At 41.7% G+C, this 19,226-nt stretch overlaps 1 protein-coding gene across 2 annotated transcripts in view; it reads right to left on the bottom strand.

The window, feature by feature from the left end:
* The window catches only part of prkchb (protein kinase C, eta, b), a 30,535-nt gene extending 12,907 nt beyond the window's left edge, over nucleotides 1–17,628 (bottom strand). The window contains exons 1-10 of one of the 2 annotated variants that reach the window (XM_031581751.2): nucleotides 16,749–17,628; nucleotides 11,574–11,688; nucleotides 10,971–11,121; nucleotides 9,141–9,175; nucleotides 5,264–5,346; nucleotides 4,976–5,105; nucleotides 4,420–4,541; nucleotides 3,023–3,148; nucleotides 2,350–2,523; nucleotides 509–663 (exon numbers count right to left, since the gene is read on the bottom strand). In XM_031581751.2, coding sequence (XP_031437611.1) covers nucleotides 509–663; nucleotides 2,350–2,523; nucleotides 3,023–3,148; nucleotides 4,420–4,541; nucleotides 4,976–5,105; nucleotides 5,264–5,346; nucleotides 9,141–9,175; nucleotides 10,971–11,121; nucleotides 11,574–11,688; nucleotides 16,749–17,096 — 1,439 coding nt within the window. In that variant the 5' untranslated portion in view covers nucleotides 17,097–17,628. The remainder of the gene's footprint in view (nucleotides 1–508; nucleotides 664–2,349; nucleotides 2,524–3,022; nucleotides 3,149–4,419; nucleotides 4,542–4,975; nucleotides 5,106–5,263; nucleotides 5,347–9,140; nucleotides 9,176–10,970; nucleotides 11,122–11,573; nucleotides 11,689–16,748) is intronic. The other variant, XM_031581752.2, reaches the window with a different exon arrangement.
* Nucleotides 17,629–19,226: the final 1,598 nt, after the last annotated feature.

Here is a 19,226-nt window from a genome sequence, read left to right as displayed (position 1 = left end):
GACTGGTGCGGTTTTGAGAACAGCGACCTTTGTTATGGAAGCTACCGCTGCATGCAAATATATTTCCTAGAAAGCTATTACTGTTAGCTATTACTACACTGGTCTACTGCACCATATCTGGACCAGCAGCCTTTCACTGCAAATGACACAAGCTGCATCACAATATGTAAGAAAAAAACCATGACCATTAAGAATACCGAGAAGCATTTCAATATTTTGAAAACATAATTCCAATGGCTTGGTGTATTTGTGTTAGTTTGTGTGTGTCTTCGTGCATATGTGTTTGTATGTGTGAGGTGTGTACTTGTGTATATGTGTGTATATATGTGTGTGTGTGTGTGTGTGTGTGAGTGAGTGAGAAGAGAGAGAGAGAGTGTGTGAGTGAGTGAGTGAGTGAGTTTGATTGCGTGAGTGTGAGTCTTTGTGTACAGCATTTGTGTTAGGGTGTGTGTGTGTATTAGCGTCAATATGTGTGTGTCACACCCCAACAGACGGACTTGGAGCTCACCTGTAGATGACGCCTTTTGAGTGCAGGTACATGAGAGCACATGTGACCTCAGCGGTGTAGAAGCGCGCCCGACCCTCGTTAAATCGCCGGGACTTCTGGATGTGGAACATAAGGTCACCACCATTCACAAACTCCATGACAAAGAAAAGACGGTCCTGGAGAGAGAGAGAGAGAGAGAGAGATGGCAGGCATGGATGGATGGATGGATAAGATAGACAGAACACTTTATTTAACATGTTGTCAAGATATCATTAAAACACAGGAAACATTGTCCAGTGCTCCACGGATTGATGATTCTAGGACATGTCAGAAGGAAGTGTTTCTGCTAAACAGCCGTAGACAGCTGTTACTGACTGTCAGAAATAAGCCCCAGTGATGGACGGTGAGGATTGTGAGATTTGGCCCATTCACAGATAGAAATTCCACAGTTTCACAACCCATCCCAGCTGTTGTTAGTCTGTCAGTATAAGTACTCTTGCTTTGTCAAAGGACAGGAAAATGTCACAAGCTGAAGTAGAGGAGTTGTGACTGAACTCATAATCAGGCTAGCTGCTGCCATCTGCTGTTGTAAAGTGACACTGCAGCACAATTGTATTGCATGAGAGTTGAAATCGGTCATCAAACACTATTCTAATGACTCAATTTAAGTGACCAGTATCTTGTATGCAGCCTTTAAGTTCCACCTTGTTCAGTGTTGAAAACCACACTGGTTTCTTGCGGTTTAGGTTTTTTGGTTAGCCTGACTGCCAAAACCATGTTCACACTGTGGTCTGGAACTGTTGCCTTGCATTCAAACTGTACTAGGTTCACACCTAACCTAAGAGTGTTATATTAATGTGTTAATTATATTATATTTATATATACACATTAATATATTATATATATATATTAATTATATTAAAGCCATTGGGTCGAGACACTATTACTGGCACGTTAACTCATTTGAGATTAAAGTACATACTTTTTGCCATCCCATCCCACTGACTAATTATACATCAGCCCAAACAAAAAAAACAAGCGGATGAGAGTGGATATAACAAGTATAATGAGTACACAAAGAAAGGAGCGTTTAAAACAGGGACTGATGTGGTCGTACTAAAACAAAGACATAAACACTAGCTAGCAAACAAATACCTATTAGCATATAGCCTTGGGTGTCTGCTCTGTAGTGAAACAGAAATGTTTTAAGCTACAGTAGCAGTGACCTAAATACTCCTGAAAGCCAACTTCCTAAATCTCGGTTCAGTGCTACTGACATGCCGCTGAGATTTCTGTAGCACTGGCTAAAGTGGTTGTACCTATGTACTCAATGTACCTATGGACAAGTATTTAGAGCAGACAATCTGGATAGGACATCAAAACAGAAACCTTGCTGGAATGAGTTCAACTGAAACCCAAACACGTGCGTGCAACACTGCAATGAGCGCTGCAAGGAAGTGGTTCTACCTGAACATACCAGTTGACCTGGTAGTTGTCTCCGCAGCCTGTCTGTAAGGGAGGGCCAGAGAGCGTGAGAGTGGGGAGAAGGTGAGAATGCACAAGCGACAATGACACGCCAATTACAAGGGGAGCAGCAGAGCAGAGATTCAAGACAACACACACACACCATAGGAGTGAGAGCAGGGAGGAGCGGGCCATGTCTTACAGTGTGATACACACACACACACACACACACACACACACACACACACACACACACCACAGGAGTGAGAGCATGGAGGAGCGGGCCATGTCTTACAGTGTGATACACACACACACACACACACACACACACACACACCACAGGAGTGAGAGCATGGAGGAGCGGGCCTGTGTTTGTCTCTGTGTGTGTATGCCCTCACCGATGTCTGAAAGCAGTAGTAGAGCTGTGTGAGGTAGGGGTGGTGGTTGGTGAGAGCCAGCACTCTCTTCTCAGTCATGGTCGCCTCCACATCATCGTCCTGCAGGATCACGTCCTTCTTCAGCATCTTCACAGCGTACACCATCTCCGTGCTGTTCATGCACGCCAGCATCACCTGTACAAGTGTGTGTGGACATATATCAACTTCAGCAATGGCTTGGTTTAAAGGTTTAGCCCTTGATGCTGGTGAAAGCTGTTGGAAGATGGCTGATATTTGAACTCAACAATCAATGAAGTACACCCCTCCCTTAAGTACTCCTGAGGTCATGTTGGAGCATGAGTGCCTCTTGTTGCTGATTGGCTGGAATAGGGTATTGCTCAGTCCAATCACATTTGCTATTCCATTTAAAGAGCCAGGACCATACACAGACAGACAACACACAATGGACTGCCAGCTAGAGGAACCTGAGGAGAACTTAGCCGAATTTCACAGAAAGTATAATGAGTTAGAATCAAGGACTACACCTTTAAGACTCTCATCCTGTCAAATGATGACAGGTAAACTGTGTGAGCTTTGCCACAGTTTCATCACACCTTTAAAAGAAAGGCCTGTTTTAAAAAAAATCCTCCACCTTCTCCAATCATCTCCTGCAGGCTGAAGCCAGAAGTCTCACCTTGCCAAAGCTGCCTTTGCCCAGCACCTGCAGGAAGGTGAAGTCCTCCAGCCCCACCCTCTGCAACGTGGGCTCTGGGAGTTCTGGCTCCCCCACAGCTCTCGGCTTTACAATGGCGGTCATTCGCTACGGGAGGATGTACATATACATATATGGATATATAAACACACACATACACACAGACACACACACACAGACACACACACACACACATATATATAGATAGATACAGATATAGATACAGATATAGATATAGATATAGTAGTGCTGTCAGTTAAACGAGTTATTAACGGCGTTAACGCAAACCCATTTTAACGCCGTAATTTTTTTTATCGTGAGATTAACGCAAGATTTTTTTTTTTTTTTTTAGATTAACGTTCTTTTTGGCCTCGAAAACTGTGTAGTAGGCTAACCTTTACGGTTTGAGTGAATGGTGAGCGCGATACGGTGAAATGGATGATAAAAAACTTCTGAATGGAAAGTTTACTTTTAAAAGTTGTGTTGTGCAAAAGAAGCAAGCTTCACTGTTGTCTGAAAATGTCAACAGGCAGCTGGCTGAAAGCAAATAAGTAGTAGGCTTACCTTTTATTGGTAATCTAACTGTTACGGTTCATTGTTTCTGAAATAAGAGGCCTGACTGCTATGTTCCCAGCCAACTTCAAAAAAGAAAATATTAAGCCATGCTTTAACTGCACTATAGGCTGAGTCCTTGTTTACCTGAAATGTGCACTTTATAATTTTATTTTGTACCGCCCTGTTTGGCAATGTTGGTTTTCAAGAAAATAAAACATTTGCATAAAGCAAGCCAATCCACTTTTCCATGTTGATAAGGGCATTAAAATTAAAATAAAATGATGGAAAAAATTAATAAATGAAGGGACATTTAGAATAGATAAAAATTTGCGATTAATCGCGATTAATTTTGAGTTAATTATGACATAAATGCGATTAATCGTGATTCAATATTTTAATCGTTTGACAGCACTAAGATATAGATATAGATTTAGATTTAGATAGATAGATATATACACGTGTGTGTCTCAGACAGAGATACAATAGTTGGCTTTTGCTGTGGGGGAAAAAAATGAATGATATAAAGGCAGAGGAAAATGGGGTCGAACAACTAAACTAGTGACAGGTTCATTAATTTGTTAAAACAGTTATGCTTTGTGCTGGAGAACGTGTAGGTCTATGTGGGTATGAAAAGAAAGAGAGATAGGCAGTGTGTGTGAGTGTGTGTGTATGTGTGTGTGCATGTGTGTGTGTGCGTGTGTGTGTGTGTGTGTGTGTGTATGTTTTGTGTGTGTGTGTGTGTGTTTGTGTGTGTGTGAATGTATGTATGTGTGTGTGCGTGTGCGTGTGCGTGTGCGTGTGCGTGTGCGTGTGCGTGTGCGTACCTGAGTGGAGGGTCCTGGCTTGTGGCCTAGGTCTGCCAGCGTGCGGGCCAACTCAGCAGTGTTCACACCACAGTTAGGCGCCACGTTCTCCTGACAACGAATATGGACATTCATCTTGCAACCTACACAGCCACACACACACACACACACACACACACACACACACACACACACACACAGTCAAGTCAAGCACAATTTTGGCAAACTACCAACTACTACTATAATAAATAACAACATCCTCACATTCACATTTTATACCCTTGTTGACAAACCCTCACATAAATAACTATAAAACGAGTTGCAGATGGAACAAAGGATGTATAGGCAGTGGGCTGGAACAGGGACAGGAAATACACATGTGTGTGTGTGTGTGTGTGTGTGTGTGTGTGTGTGTGTGTGTGTGTGTGTGCATGTGTGCATGTGTGTGTGTGTGTGTGTGTGTGTGCGCGTGTGTGTGCATGTGTGCATGTGTGCGTGTGTGTGTGTGTGTGTGTGTGCGCGTGTGTGCGCGTGTGTGTGTGTGTGTGTGTGTAGGAGGTGTGAATGTCAATCTCACCCTGGCATTGCACGCCTTGTTTGACCAGACCATAGAGCAGAGAACCGCAGTGGTTGCAGTAGGTGGGCACCTTGTAGTTGTGCTTCTTGAAAATGTGGGGGAGATTGATGCTGAAGCCTTGACTGGGACCCTATGAGAGGGACATTTCCATTGAGCAAGAACAACACATCATGATGGTTGTGTGTGTGTGTGTGTGTGTGTGTGTGTGTGTGTGTGTGTGTGTGTGTGTGTGTGTGTGTGTGTGTGTGTGTGTGTGTGTGTGTGTGTGAGAGAGAGAGAGAGAGAGACCTGTTCTTCATCGGTTTTCTTCATGCGAGGGCATTCGGTCACCACATGGCTGTGACATCGCTTGTGGACCACACAGGTGCACACTGAGACCCACACAGGACCGTAGGGGGAAAAAAGAAGATCAGACACCGCAACACACAGCAGTTGAAGAATATGATGGCAGAACCGGGGTGCCCAGGGTCAGCATCTGACACTGGATTGGCTCAGGCCCTTGATCCCAAGCACGCTGAAATTTGTGCCATTTCTGTTCAGAAGACAGTTGTAATCTGGTGGTGGTTCCTATTCAGCATTTTATGAATGTTCAGGGACATTATGCAGGTTTATTTTCTTCTTTTGAGGTAACTTTTTGTAAATACCTAGTTTTTCATAATGTCCACAAAGTTATTTTGACATTATGGTCATAAAACACAGCTGTCAGTTAAACACACCTGTCAATTCCATTTGATCACTAGTTTTAGAGGAAAACTTTTCACTGCTGCTTTAAGCATAACATTAACTCCAAAGGGTGAGTTTTCTAACATCACTATTACCATAACATGCTAGTAATGTTCACAGTGATGATACTGAAAAACCGTAACATGCTAGTAATGTTCACAGTGATGTGACTGGAGATGCACGCAAATGATGTCAGGAAAACACAAATGCAAAATAACCTCACACCTCCCTAGGTTTGGAATTGGAATTTAGAATTAAGAATTGGAATTTCGGTCAGACACTGGACTGTGTGCTAGTGATTAGGGAGCCCTCAAACAGTGGTCTGATCTGTCCATGTCACATGTGCATCTCTCTACCTAAACCCGCTGGCCTCTACCCTGATCAGAGGTCAGTCTTTACTATGGCATACCATGGACTTAAGTTCCTCAACAATGAGAGAAAAACAGAACAATGGGGTGTAGAACAATAGTGCAAGTTTCATTGTTGCTACCTAACAAAATACAGCATCAGTCTGTCTCAATACTCAAGGTTCAATGTCTAGAAATATGGGGCATTCCGAGTGTTATTGTGTCCTTGTGTCAAGTAGTATTCAACTGGCCATTCCGCCCACTCATTGGTTCTACTTTTAACTTGTTCATACAAGATTATCTGTCACTTCTGAAGCTGCATAGTACCAGAATTGTTTTGTAGATTTATCCTAGGGCTGGGCGATATGGAAAAAAAATGTATCACGATATGTTTTTCCATATTGATCGATCTCGATTCTTATCACGATATGTAGTTTTTGCATCCTCACACAAAACTTTGTCAAACCAAACGCCGTCATTCTCAGCAGAACTTTGTTAGAAAAAAAGTTGTCAGAGCTAGATGAGGGAGCTGTTGACTAGCTTTCTGAATGAGCTAAAGTAGCAGCTTTTACAGTTAATACCGCTGTGGTGTTTCTGTTAACTGGTACAGCAAGAAAACTTACTTTTGATATAATACGAAATAGTTGTTTTCTGCAAGCTAGTTCACTCGTGTAAAGTAAACCCATGTTTAGTCCTCCAGTTGCTGACTTAATGTCGCTAACCTAACTTCGCTAGCTAGTCAAACTTAACAAACTAGCAGAAGGTCTATGATAGTACACAACATTTGAATTGTTTCCTTCATGGTATACGTTATTGGCGATTGTGTTGTTTAGTTTGACTTCATTTTGTCTGAGTCTGAGATCTGAGTGGAGTTTGGTTGTAGTATCCATGGCAACTGGAGGACTAAACATGACTTTACTTTACACAAGTGAACTAGCTTGCAGAAAACAACTATTTCCTATTATATTGTAACGTGCTGGCATAGTCGCCCAATAATGCCGTGCGGCACTAGCGCTCAACGATGTTCCCTAACAATGTTCCTTACTGTTCTAATTGCATGTCGTTGTTCTGTGTTGGGACGGAGTTTATACAGGTGTGTGACGATAGCACAGTCTGTTCGTGATAACTTGTACCAGGGGATAAAGCCCGTGCCATTTTGACAGTGTGTTGTGTTTAAGGCCATAACAAATATTAAGCACTTCCGTGATTTGTTACAATATCAAAAGTGAAAAACACAATGGTTGTGTTCGGATTCTTAGATAGCTGTCTAATCCTTGATCTCTTGTTGGACAGGTGTCTGACGAGAGAGGTCCTTTCGGGGGAAGGTATCTCAAAAACCGTTGATTTCGAACAGTCTATTAAGATAGGATGTACGGCAACATGACGCTGTGTCATCATGCTGTGTGTGCTTATTTGCTAGCTAGCAGCTACTGTTAGCGACCTGGCTAACGGATACATCGCTAACGAAACAGACTATTTTTGTTAATCAATCATGACATAAGTACATAGTACACTGTTTATTTCTCGGTAACTTTTTTAAAAAATTACCAAAAAAAGCAAAGAAACGTACATCGGTGAATACTTTTGTGGAACTTCGACGATTTCATCCGCCATCTTTTTTTAAATTTGTCTCCGGTTAGGGAATGGCGCAGAGAGTTATGGGTAATACCTGCAGCCATAAGAGAGCAAGACAGCTCAGATGCTCTCTTGAAAAATGACCGTTATGTGACGTATTTCAAGGTATCTTACTAAAGTGGAAGAGAAGGTTTAAGACATTTCGAACAGTACTTGCTCTCTTACTAGGGAGGAAGGAAGGAAGGAAGGGCGCATTTTAAGCCTATTCGAACAGACCCAATGTCAAAATGGCACGGCACGCGCCTGCCGCACGGCATTATGGGGCGACTATGCCAGCACGTTACAATATAATAGGAAATAGTTGTTTTCTGCAAGCTAGTTCACTTGTGTAAAGTAAAGTCATGTTTAGTCCTCCGGTTGCCATGGATACTACAACCAAACTCCACTCAGATCTCAGACTCAGACAAAATGAAGTCAAACTAAACAACACAATCGCCATTAACGTATACCATGAAGGAAACAATTCAAATGTTGTATACTATCATAGACCTTCTGCTAGTTTGTTAAGTTTGACTAGCTAGCGAAGTTAGGTTAGCGACAAGTGGAGGCATTCATTCTTCAGCAAAGTCGGCAACCGGAGGACTAAACATGGGTTTACTTTACACGAGTGAACTAGCTTGCAGAAAACAACTATTTCGTATTACAGAAGTAAGTTTTCTTGCTGTACCAGTTAACAGAAACACCACAGCGGTATTAACTGTAAAAGCTGCTACTGTAGCTCATTCAGAAAGCTAGTCAACAGCTCTCTCATCTAGATCTGACAACTTTTTTTCTAACAAAGTTCTTCTGAGAATGACGGCGTTTGGTTTGACAAAGTTTTGTGTGAGGATGACGGCGTTTGGTTTGACAACGTTTTGTGTGAGGATGACGCCGTTTGGTTTGACAAAGTTTTGTGTGAGGATGACGCCGTTTGGTTTGACAAAGTTTTGTGTGAGGATGACAGAGGTTTTTCTGAGACTGAAGCCGTTTCGCCTGAGTCTGACTACTTTTGGTCTGAGACCTGATGCCTTTTCGTTTGAGTCTGACACTTGAGTCTGAGATCTGAGGATGTCCTAATATGAACACCGTACGACAGACTCCGACACTGTTGTTGCGCATACTTTTGCCACGTGAGATCGAATACATGTCACAAGGAGATAATCGAGATCGATCAAAATTTTATCGCGATCCCGAATCGAGATCGAAAAATCGCCCAGCCCTAATTTATCCAAAACTAAATTATATTTCTGAAAATGCTCATTCCAAACCCTTTTTCAAGAGAAAACAAACCTTTACAGTAGTGTCCTTCGATAAAAAAGGGAGATACACAATAGGGAAGGAAAATAACCTAACATCCTCAACCAGCGCTTCCTCCTCTCAAATCCTGTAATATGATGCTAATTTTGAAAGTATGAAGGTCGTTTACATTATGAAAATCCATTCAGCAATAAAGACCTACACAGAGTGGTGGAACTACTGACCTTGACACTGGTAACCTTGCTTGCCAAATACACCCCTGTAAAAAGTCAATACGTAGAATTATGTCATTGCCATGTTCACAATCCTTCATATTAGCATTAGCTGATTAGCTTCACAATCACATTAGCTCAACTGTGGACTAATGATATTCTCCAGCTTGACACTAATTGGAAAAAAAACAGTGTTTGTGTTATGAGCTATTACCAACATATACACATAATTACACATTTTGTACACATATAAATAATTTGGCAGCAAGTCAGTGAGTGTGTGTTTGTGTGTGTGCGTGTGTGTGAGATTTTGCTGTGGGAGTGAAATGTCAGTCCGTCACAACACGGGGCGAAATTGAGTATTTCACAATATGAAGGGCCGAGGGTGGTGAAGGTAATTTGGTAGCCAAAGGACATACACTTGTGGGTTAGAAATAATATTTTTCTGCATTTCTGTGTGTCTGCCAGAAATAACGTTTCGTATGTGTTTACTTTGGAACCAACAGTTTTTGACTATTGCCCCACAGCAGAGATGTAAATGCCAATGAGCTGCATTTATATAGCGCTTTCCTACTCATAAAGCACTCAAAGTGCTTTACATGTTAATGCCTCAGACATCTGTGAATAGCCCTGAGAGGAGTATTAGGGTTAGACAGATTTGTAGTATGTGTGTGTGTGTGTGTGTGTGTGTGTGCATATATATATATATATATATATATATATATATATATATATATATATGTGTGTGTGTGTGTGTGTGTGTGTGTGTGTGTGCTTTTGTGAGTGACAGTGCCTGTGTGTATGTGTGTGCACAGATGAGTATGAGTGTGAGTGTGTGTGTATGTGAGTGTGTGTGTGTGTGTGTGTTTGCACAGATGAGTGTGAGTGTGTGGGTGTGTGTAAGCATGTAAGTCTCTCTGTAGGAAGCAGAGGAGTATGAGTAGCCTTAAGGAGGGACAGATGTAGGTCATAAGTAAGACTGTCAGAGGAAGCAGTACATGAGTCTTTGAGCATGTGAGTGTGAGTGCGAGTGTGTGTGTGTGTTTGTGTCTGTGCAAGATGTTTCCCAACATGTAACTACTGCACAGGAACTGGACTGCCAGAAGCAGTATGTTTGACTGCAGTTTTGCTGATGTAGCAGCTGTTGGACTGCCTGCTGTGTGTGTGTGTGTGTGTGTGTGTGTGTGTGTGTGTGTGTGTGTGTGTGTGTGTGTGTGTGTGTGTGTGTGCGCGTGTGTGTGCATGCATGCATGCATGCTTCACCACATGAATCCCTGGCTGATGAATTGCCTCTTAGAGGCGTGGGAGTCTTTGTCTGTGAATGTATAGATGTGATGTCCCACCACGTACAGTTCTTCATGAACTACCTTGAAGAGCTTTGTGTGTGTGTGTGTGTGTGTGTGTGTGTGTGTGTGTGTGTGTGTTTATGTATGTAGGTCTGCCTTTGTATGTGTGTGGGCGAGAAAGAGGGAGTGGAGATGTGGCTTTATCTCAGTGCATGAAGCTGTTACTGAGGCGTTCAGGCTCTGACTGAGGTGTTTTGGCGCTATATAAATAAAATTGAATTTAATTACTGATGAATTGCCTTGAAATGCTCAGCATGTGCTTGTGTGTGTGTGTGTGTGTGTGTGTGTGTGTGTGTGTGTGTCTTTGTGCATGTATGTGTGTGTGCCTCACCATATGAAATTCTTGCAGAGGAAGCAGAAGGTGTGTGTCTCTCTCTCTGTGTGTGTGTGTGTGTGTGTCTGTGTGTCTGTGTGTGTGTGTCTGTGTGTGTGTGTCTGTGTGTGTGTGTCTGTGTGTGTGTGTCTGTGTGTGTGTCTGTGTGTGTGTGTGTCTCACCATATGAAATTCTTGCAGTGGAAGCAAAAGGTGGGCTGCCTTAGGTAGGTGGCCATGAACTTATGGCCGTTGATTTGGTGTACCTTCCTCTTCAGGGCTTTCTTCCTCATCAGCCTCTTATGACTCTTTGGCCCATTTACAATCGCTGCATCTGACAGTGTGAGAGATAGAGAGAGAGAGACAGAGAGAAAGAGAGAGAGAGAGAGAGAGAGAGAAAGAAAGAGAGGGAGAGAGGAATGAGAGAGAGAGAGAAAAGTAAAGAAAAGAAAAGAAAAAGAAAGAGCAAGAAAAGGAGACAGAAGAGGAAATATTGCAGAGGATGTAAAAGAAACACATGATGCAATTAAAAGTAAAGATGTGTATTCAATAATAAATCAATTAATAATTAAGATAAAAAAACTAAATGAAAACATTTTCATTAAAAGCATTTTGGAAACTCAAATCTGGCAAGTATTCACAATTTGGCAGCCATTCAACTTCCTACCAGTCAATGAACCACACAAAGCGAAATGGCTTCTGTAATAATGGTAGGAGGAAGCATGGCATGAGCAAAAAAAGAGTAACACAGAAGAATAAGAAGGAAAGACAATATTTTGTAGATACCATCGGTGAAGGAACCAGTGAGGGAGATGGTGACAAAGACACGTCCCTCTGGCTCCAGCGCCACCTGAAGCAGGGAGAGGGAACAGGAAATGACATAGGAGACCTGGGTCAGCTTCTGTTCTGGGAACAAGATAGAAAACAAAACAAACCTATCTGGTACTATACACACACACACGCTCGCACACACAAAGAAAGAAAAATCATATATGGCATACATTTCAGGTCCACAATCAAAGTTGTCAAAGTTGTTGACATCCTTTCTCCATTTCTAAAAACTAAAATGAGAGTCTTACCAAAAACGGTGTTTGGCATTTTATACCACTTCAGATGATAAAGAAAACAAGCTATGGTATCTGGTTCCAAACATACACAGACAAAAATCTTTGAAAATGTTGGAACCACATGGAAAAGTGTACTGTGCCTGAGTGTTATTGCAACGTCATATCCTCCCATTAAAAAAAACAAGGACACAGCATAATATTGCCTTTCCACGGAAATGTACCACAAAAACTTGGGGGGCCAATGGTTTCCACCGAAACAGAAATCTGCTTTGCATAACCTCACAATCATGACTATGTGCAAACCTACCCCAAAGTGAAATAATTCAGTTATGATCCAGGCATTTCTGACTGGTAAACTATCAGTGGACCATCAGGGATGATGACTAAATAAAACAGCACTAGGGGTCAAAATGAGCCTCTCCTCTGCTGAATAATGCACATATTGTAATGTCCACAGACATTAGTTAATTTATTTACCTTTTTATTTATAAAGGGTAATCACATTGAGATTCAGTGTAAGTGTTAGGAACCTCAGATAATAATAATAATAATAATAATGAAAATCATTTTCATTTCATAGTTATATTTTTTTAGAAATACTGAAAGAAGCAGTATGTTTGACTGCAGTTTTGCTGATGAAGCAGCTGTTGGATTGCCTGCTGTGTGTGTGTGTGTGTGTGTGTGTGTGTGTGTGTGTGTGTGTGTGTGTGTGTGTGTATAGGATAAGGAACCTAAAATTTCCAGAAACCATCTGTAGAAGGAAACATAAATAGACACACACATATACACACACACACACACACACACACACACACACACACACACACACACACACACACACACACACACACACACACACACATACACTCACAGTCAGTGCTACGTAATGAGAAATTACAGGAAAAGCCCCAGTGTGACGTACTGGACATACTTCAGTTGAAACGTATCTATCTATCTATGTACAGGCATTCTTTATGTCCCTGTCTCGTCATCTACCACTCCTTCTGCTCTAGCGTTTGTTTCGTTGAGTCTCTCTAATGCTGTAAGGGAGAGAGACAGCCTATTTTGTTTTATCCCCAGTTTACGTACAATATATTTATTATATATTAATTTATTATATATACTTGTTATATATATATATATACATATATATATAATACAATAAGTGAAATAATAAATAATAAAACAAATATATATAATATATATATATATAATACAATAAGTGAAATTTTAAATAATAAAACAAATATATATAATAAGTATATTGTATATATATATATATATATATATATTCTATTTAATATATTTATTTGACTTATGTTACATATGTTTATGTATTACATTTTGTTGTATTGTATGTCCAATGCATTGTTTTGGCAATACTGTCTGGCAACACAGTCATACCAATAAAGTTGAATTTGACAATTTGAGAGAGAGAGAGAGAGAGAGCAGGAGAGAGAGAGAATATTTGCCTCTTTTGTTGATTTAAAAAAGGCACTTGACTCTGTTTGGGATGAAGGATTATGTTGTAAACTTCTTCAACAATTACATTAATGATACAGTAAGAGTTGGAACAGTCTACAGAATGAAATAATATTCCTACTCTACGCAGATGACCTGGTGCTGTTGTCTCCCACTGCACAGGGGCCACAGCAGCATCTGGACCTGCTAGATAACTACGGTCAACACTGGGCCCTAACAATACATCCAAAAAGACAAACATTATGATATTCCAAAAGAAGCCCAGGTGTCAGGAACACAGATGCCATTTCAATCTAGGCAGCACCGCCCTAGAGCACACTATGCAGTACACTGATCTTGGCTCGATTGCCTTAGGGAGTTTCAGCATGGCAGGAAAAAGCATGCAGAGCTCTATATGCAATAACAATAAAATCTTGGAACATAGATATACCAATTTAAGATTTGGTGCACAATATTTGATTGTGTAATCCAGCCAATTGCACTGTATGGAAGTGAGGTATGGGGTCCACTCACTGAGCATAGCTACACTAGATGGGACGAGCATCCTACAGACGCACTACATGCAGAATTGTGTGCAACGATCTTAAAAATTCAAAAGAAAACACCAACCAATGCATGTAGGCCAGAAATTAAGCAGATTCTAAGAATCAACATTATACATATACATATTGAATGCATTAACAAAGTCCCACAGACACCCGGCATTTTAACGCAGCACAAACTCAAGCTCTAAACCCTGGAAAGAGTCCTCTGAATCAGCTTGTACTGAGACTAACTACTGTCCCTATAACAGATAGTAATTTGTTCTAAGACAAACTACTGCTTTTAAACTAAACATCAATAAGATCATCCAAGTATTTGGAACATTTGCAAAATGAGACAAAAACTCAAAGCAAATTACAACGTTATCGGGCCATAAAATCAAAATATGAATTTGAGGATTATCTCTTGTCTACTTATCTACCGTCAGAGATACAAAGCAGAGGCAGATCCTGACCGAGAGACCAGAGTCTAGCCATAGAAAAAGACAGACTGAGAAAATCATGGTTGCCAAGAGAGCAAAGAATATGTGGTCACTATATGTTGAGATTCCTTCACTGCGAGGTTGAGACTCGGAACACCTGTTTTGACAGGTTTGCTAGCCTACGTCCAGGGATCCGAAATTTAGGGGAACAGGAGATATTGCCTGTCTTACTTGGAGACAACAGGTCTTGCTGTTAAATATATAACTGAGTGTCATCGATCCAGGGACACTGCTTAGACACCACCATTGTACAGACACATAGACCCATCCACAACATTGTAAACACCATTCAAGAACATACTGCACAAACACATACATGCAAACAGGTACACACACATACACGCACACACACACACACTTCTTTATCTCAGATGCATATAGCTATGTTTGCCATATCTTTGTATTCTGTATGTAATCCATGTGTTTAAATGTTATGCTTTGGCAATACAAAATAATTGTCATGCCAGTACAGCTCATTTGAATGGAACTGAATTGAATTGCATTGAGAGACACAGAGAGACGGCCAAGCCGGTTCAGGAAACTCCATGCCTCAGACTGGCAGCTGGCCATGAGATCTAACTCAATGAAACAGAGTTGTGAGTACAGTCTCAGCAAGGACAGGGAATTCCACCAATGACACTACGTCTACAGGTATTTGATGTATCTGTTTTGTAATGACAATGACATTATATTTTTCTCATTTTAAAACGGGAAGATACTAAAGATAATTAGTATCTGTAAGATAGTACAGACTGTTCTATATCTACCTACCCCTAAGTTAAATTACTGTTAACTGTTAACCCACGTTTTCAAGTAAAGGACTTGTCAAATCTATGTCGAATCCATTGCTGGTATAATTCCTCTATCTACTTTCGAAAGAATATTTAAAGCCTGGTATAATTAATACGAAATGACAATGTGTGAGTCTATGCGTCATCGACATGACAATGCACGCAGGCGAGTACTGCGAGGACAAGAATCTGGAAGATTCTGTTTGACGAGATTCTTTTCTGATTACTTCAGACGATAACTCCTTCAATGACACCATTGAAAAGTGTCTCTTCAGCACAACAAATGGCATTTACCTGTAGACCATTACAACAGACAAAACTATAACCTACTGTCAACTAGAAGCCAGGAGCAAGGTTGTTTTTTAATGTCTTGTGCCTGAGTGAATGCTCAAGACACCCACTTATAAAGAAGCCTTGACTCTTGTGTGGCAATTTTAAAATATGTCAGTCAAGCCTTTGTGTCTTTCATCCGCCCAAATATGTAGGTTATTTCAAACATGTGAAGGGCACAGAGGTGCGACATCAACAGCTTCACAAACTTCAGCTCATAATGTGATTCCAACTTTTTAATGAACAGTATCGCTGTATTTTCAGCTCTTTCAGCACTGTTTTGATGGGCCCTTCCTCTTCATTTCCTGCAATCCCTGAGGCTATATCTGACACTTCAGCTGGGACGTGCAGATATCACTTTGATTTCTCCTCAAGCACCTATTTGCTTGTATTGCACCTCACTCATAAGCCACTCCGGACAAAAAAAAATAAAAGCCTGCCAAATAAATAACCATTAACACTGTCACACACCATCACAGGGTGATGACAAACGTTGTGCTTTGCTGAGGATTTGGTGAGATGGTGCTCTGGTGTAGGTGTGGAGATGAGGGCTGTGGTTCTGGTAAGGGGGCTGTTGTCGGTGGCGGTCTACAACAGCGAGAGGGCTTCCGAGCGCTTGTGCTTTTCTGCTCTGCAGTGGGTGTGCATGTGGAAAAACAGTCGTCATGCAAAAAAAAGACAAAGACAAGGTGTGCACCGATTCTCTGAAGACTTGGCGGGCTTTTATAGTAGGCCCGTGTAATTCATCTCCATCCAATGTGTATTTATGCACAGACACACACACACACACACACACACACAGAGAGAGGAACAGATGGTCTGCCCACTCACACAGGGACATGGACAGCATGTTTGTGAGCATTTTTATTTATTCTGATATGTAAACCATACCATGGTGAGGATGAGAGCTAATGTTTCGCTGTAGGCTTAGCTTAGCAGTGCTGCAGTCTAACAAAACATGACCCTGCGCTTTTGAACAGCTTTCTGACACAGCATACAGTCACACTCTTGTGTGACAGCCAAATAGTTTCAGGCTCCAACACCACCAGTTTTATTATAGTCACTGAAACTGGACTTGGGTTTTGGTTTACCTCCTGATTTAACACCAGCTCAATTTATTTTCCTAGTTTTAACTACAAATTGTAATTTGCACAGTCTAACAAAACATACAATACATTTTGTACAGTTTACTGACTGGCTGTAGATTGACATTTCAAAATAGTTTACAGTATACTATGGTCTAGATGTAGCTAAATGTCTTGCTTACCCATCCCTCAAACGTCTTCGTATTGGATGTTTCTATCATATCCTCCAGCTGAATAGTGTAGTTGGCCACAAAGTCGTCGTATCCAATTGGACTATCGTGAAACACGGCCAGCTCCAGAACTTTCCCATCACGAATTTGCGAGCACAAGCTCTCATTGTATGTTGGACTGTTCGTTTTGGACTTCGTTTGAGTCTGTCCAATTCTGACATCATCAACTTTTGCCACAATGTAAGGGTCCAACAAATGGGACTTCAAACTTGGTCTAATCGAGTGCCGTTTTGAGTAGGATGTTGGTTTTAGATCCACTGCCTCACCAATCCGGACTTCTAGGTATCCGTTGAACCTCATGACTTAGGTCGATATACCTTAAAGAAAGCAAGAACACCGACCGACCTGCATGCCGACTATCCTCTTTGAATGTCCAAACAACAGGCTGCGTTTTCAAAGTTCTTCTAACTTTTGAAGTTCCTGAAACGGGCAACTCGCCTCTATAAAATATAGTTAGTTAGGTCAAGTAGGTCAAGGAGTAGACCACTGGCAGCATGATTGCGTTGAAGTTCAAAATCCCCCTTCTTCTGAACAATCAATGACAAGTCGTCGCGCTGTCTACTTTCGGAAGAGTTGTGTAAGTTCCGCGGGGTGGATACCTACCGGACGCATACAACAAAGAATGCCAACAATGCGACAGAAAACACCTGATTTTCAACGTCAAACGAGACGGGAAGAAATGTAGTCTATAGATGCCCTCTTAGGGAGGCGTCATATTTTTGGATGTTGGCTTAGTAGTTTGTATTACAGTCTACCATCACTAGTTGTGAGAAATCTTCTAGCCTCTCTTGACGTTTGTAAGTGACCACGTGCCTGAACTAAGACTGACAGTTCCTGACAATCTAAACTACCACACAGAATAAATGTTCCTTGTGAATTACGACATATAAAACGAATTAAGACATGTAAAACTTACGAAATAAGACAAATAAAACATGGTCATTATGGTTTTGCGATTCCTATCGCGTTTTCTCTTTACTTCTATCTCTCATGTGCACACACGATTATCATTATGAGGCACACACAGGCGATGTCAGAACCTCTCAGCCTGTGGAATTCTCGATTTTCTTATATTGTAGCTACGGCGTATAATGACGGTTTCCCGTGCACGTATTGGTATACAGTATAGCGTATACGAGCATTGTAATGAATTCAGATGGGTGAAAGGCAGACAGTCTTATGTACGGTACACACTAGGTAGAGGTGGACAAATATGCTGACAGACAGAAAATCACACTTAGCACACATAGCACACAGGCTCACATACCAACATTAACATAGGCTAGAAAACACAGGCACATTCTAAATAGAACATTAAACACAGAATTGCACCTTTACAAATCACACAAACAGCATTATGCCCCCCCCCCCCCCCCGTACACATAGCCCCCACCTGACGGGTGAATTGATCCAAATAACCCAGGCATTCAACACAAACTCCTTCAAGTGCTGGGGCAGTCTGTGCTGATGATGCATTAAGTCCATGGGTTCTGTATAGCCTAGCCGGCCAAGCCACAGCTATGGCTGAGGTGATGGGTTGCGAGGTGATGGGCAATGGTGTGCAAAGTCCCCTTTCTGTCAGTCGAAACAGCGATGCAGCAGCTTCCTCCGTCCACTGCGTGCTTGCTGGCCTGCCCGATACCCGGTCCTGGTCCGTCCCCCGGGTCCACTTGAGGCATAGGGGCAGGTAGCTGACTCCTGTCTCGCCTTCTGGGGCGGGGAACCGCTGCTTCTTTCCACTGACACCAGGGGAGGGACACAAGGAATAATGCCCTTGGGATGTCCTCCATCCCGATGCAGCTCTTCCATGAGGTCTTCTGACAACAGTCTAGGCAAAGTGCAAACTGAAAGCTTCTCTTTGGCATCTTGTCGTATATTAAAGTAACATTATGCAACTTTTTTTTCCCTTAAAATAACAGCTTTAAAATAATTTTGGTGGTACGCTGACTAATACATAGGTAGTACGTAATACAGAGCATGGCGTCTGTGCCACTGCCACAGCAGGTGCGCCTGGTATTGCACTATGTAACTCTGGAGGACAGGGCGCGAGACCTCTCGCGAGAACTACGTAATGCTTTATGGCACCGCCTGACGCAACAACAACTAGACCCATGCAGTAGCTATAAGAGGAAGCTAGCACAGTATTCTCTGTATGGACATCAGGGCAGAGGTGACAAAGAAACTAAAGTAGATGTTGTCGGAGGAAGCGAGGAAGACAAAAAGAGAGAGTAACCGCGCAAGAGACTGTACAAGAGTCAGTCTCGGACTGGCTTTTACTCGTTGGCGAGAGCTAAAAGTTAGTAAAGGATGCCAGTCAGATCAGCCTAGCATCAAAATAAATTCACGTGAAAAAAAGTTTGATCAGTCTTTGTCAATCTCACGCCAATAAACCTGGGAAGTTTGCAACTTGGTTAGCTTGTAATAAATTAC

The sequence above is a fragment of the Clupea harengus genome, chromosome 15 (assembly GCF_900700415.2).
Source record: "Clupea harengus chromosome 15, Ch_v2.0.2, whole genome shotgun sequence".
Classification (NCBI taxonomy): domain Eukaryota; kingdom Metazoa; phylum Chordata; class Actinopteri; order Clupeiformes; family Clupeidae; genus Clupea; species Clupea harengus.
This window is presented reverse-complemented; position numbering and strand designations above follow the sequence as displayed.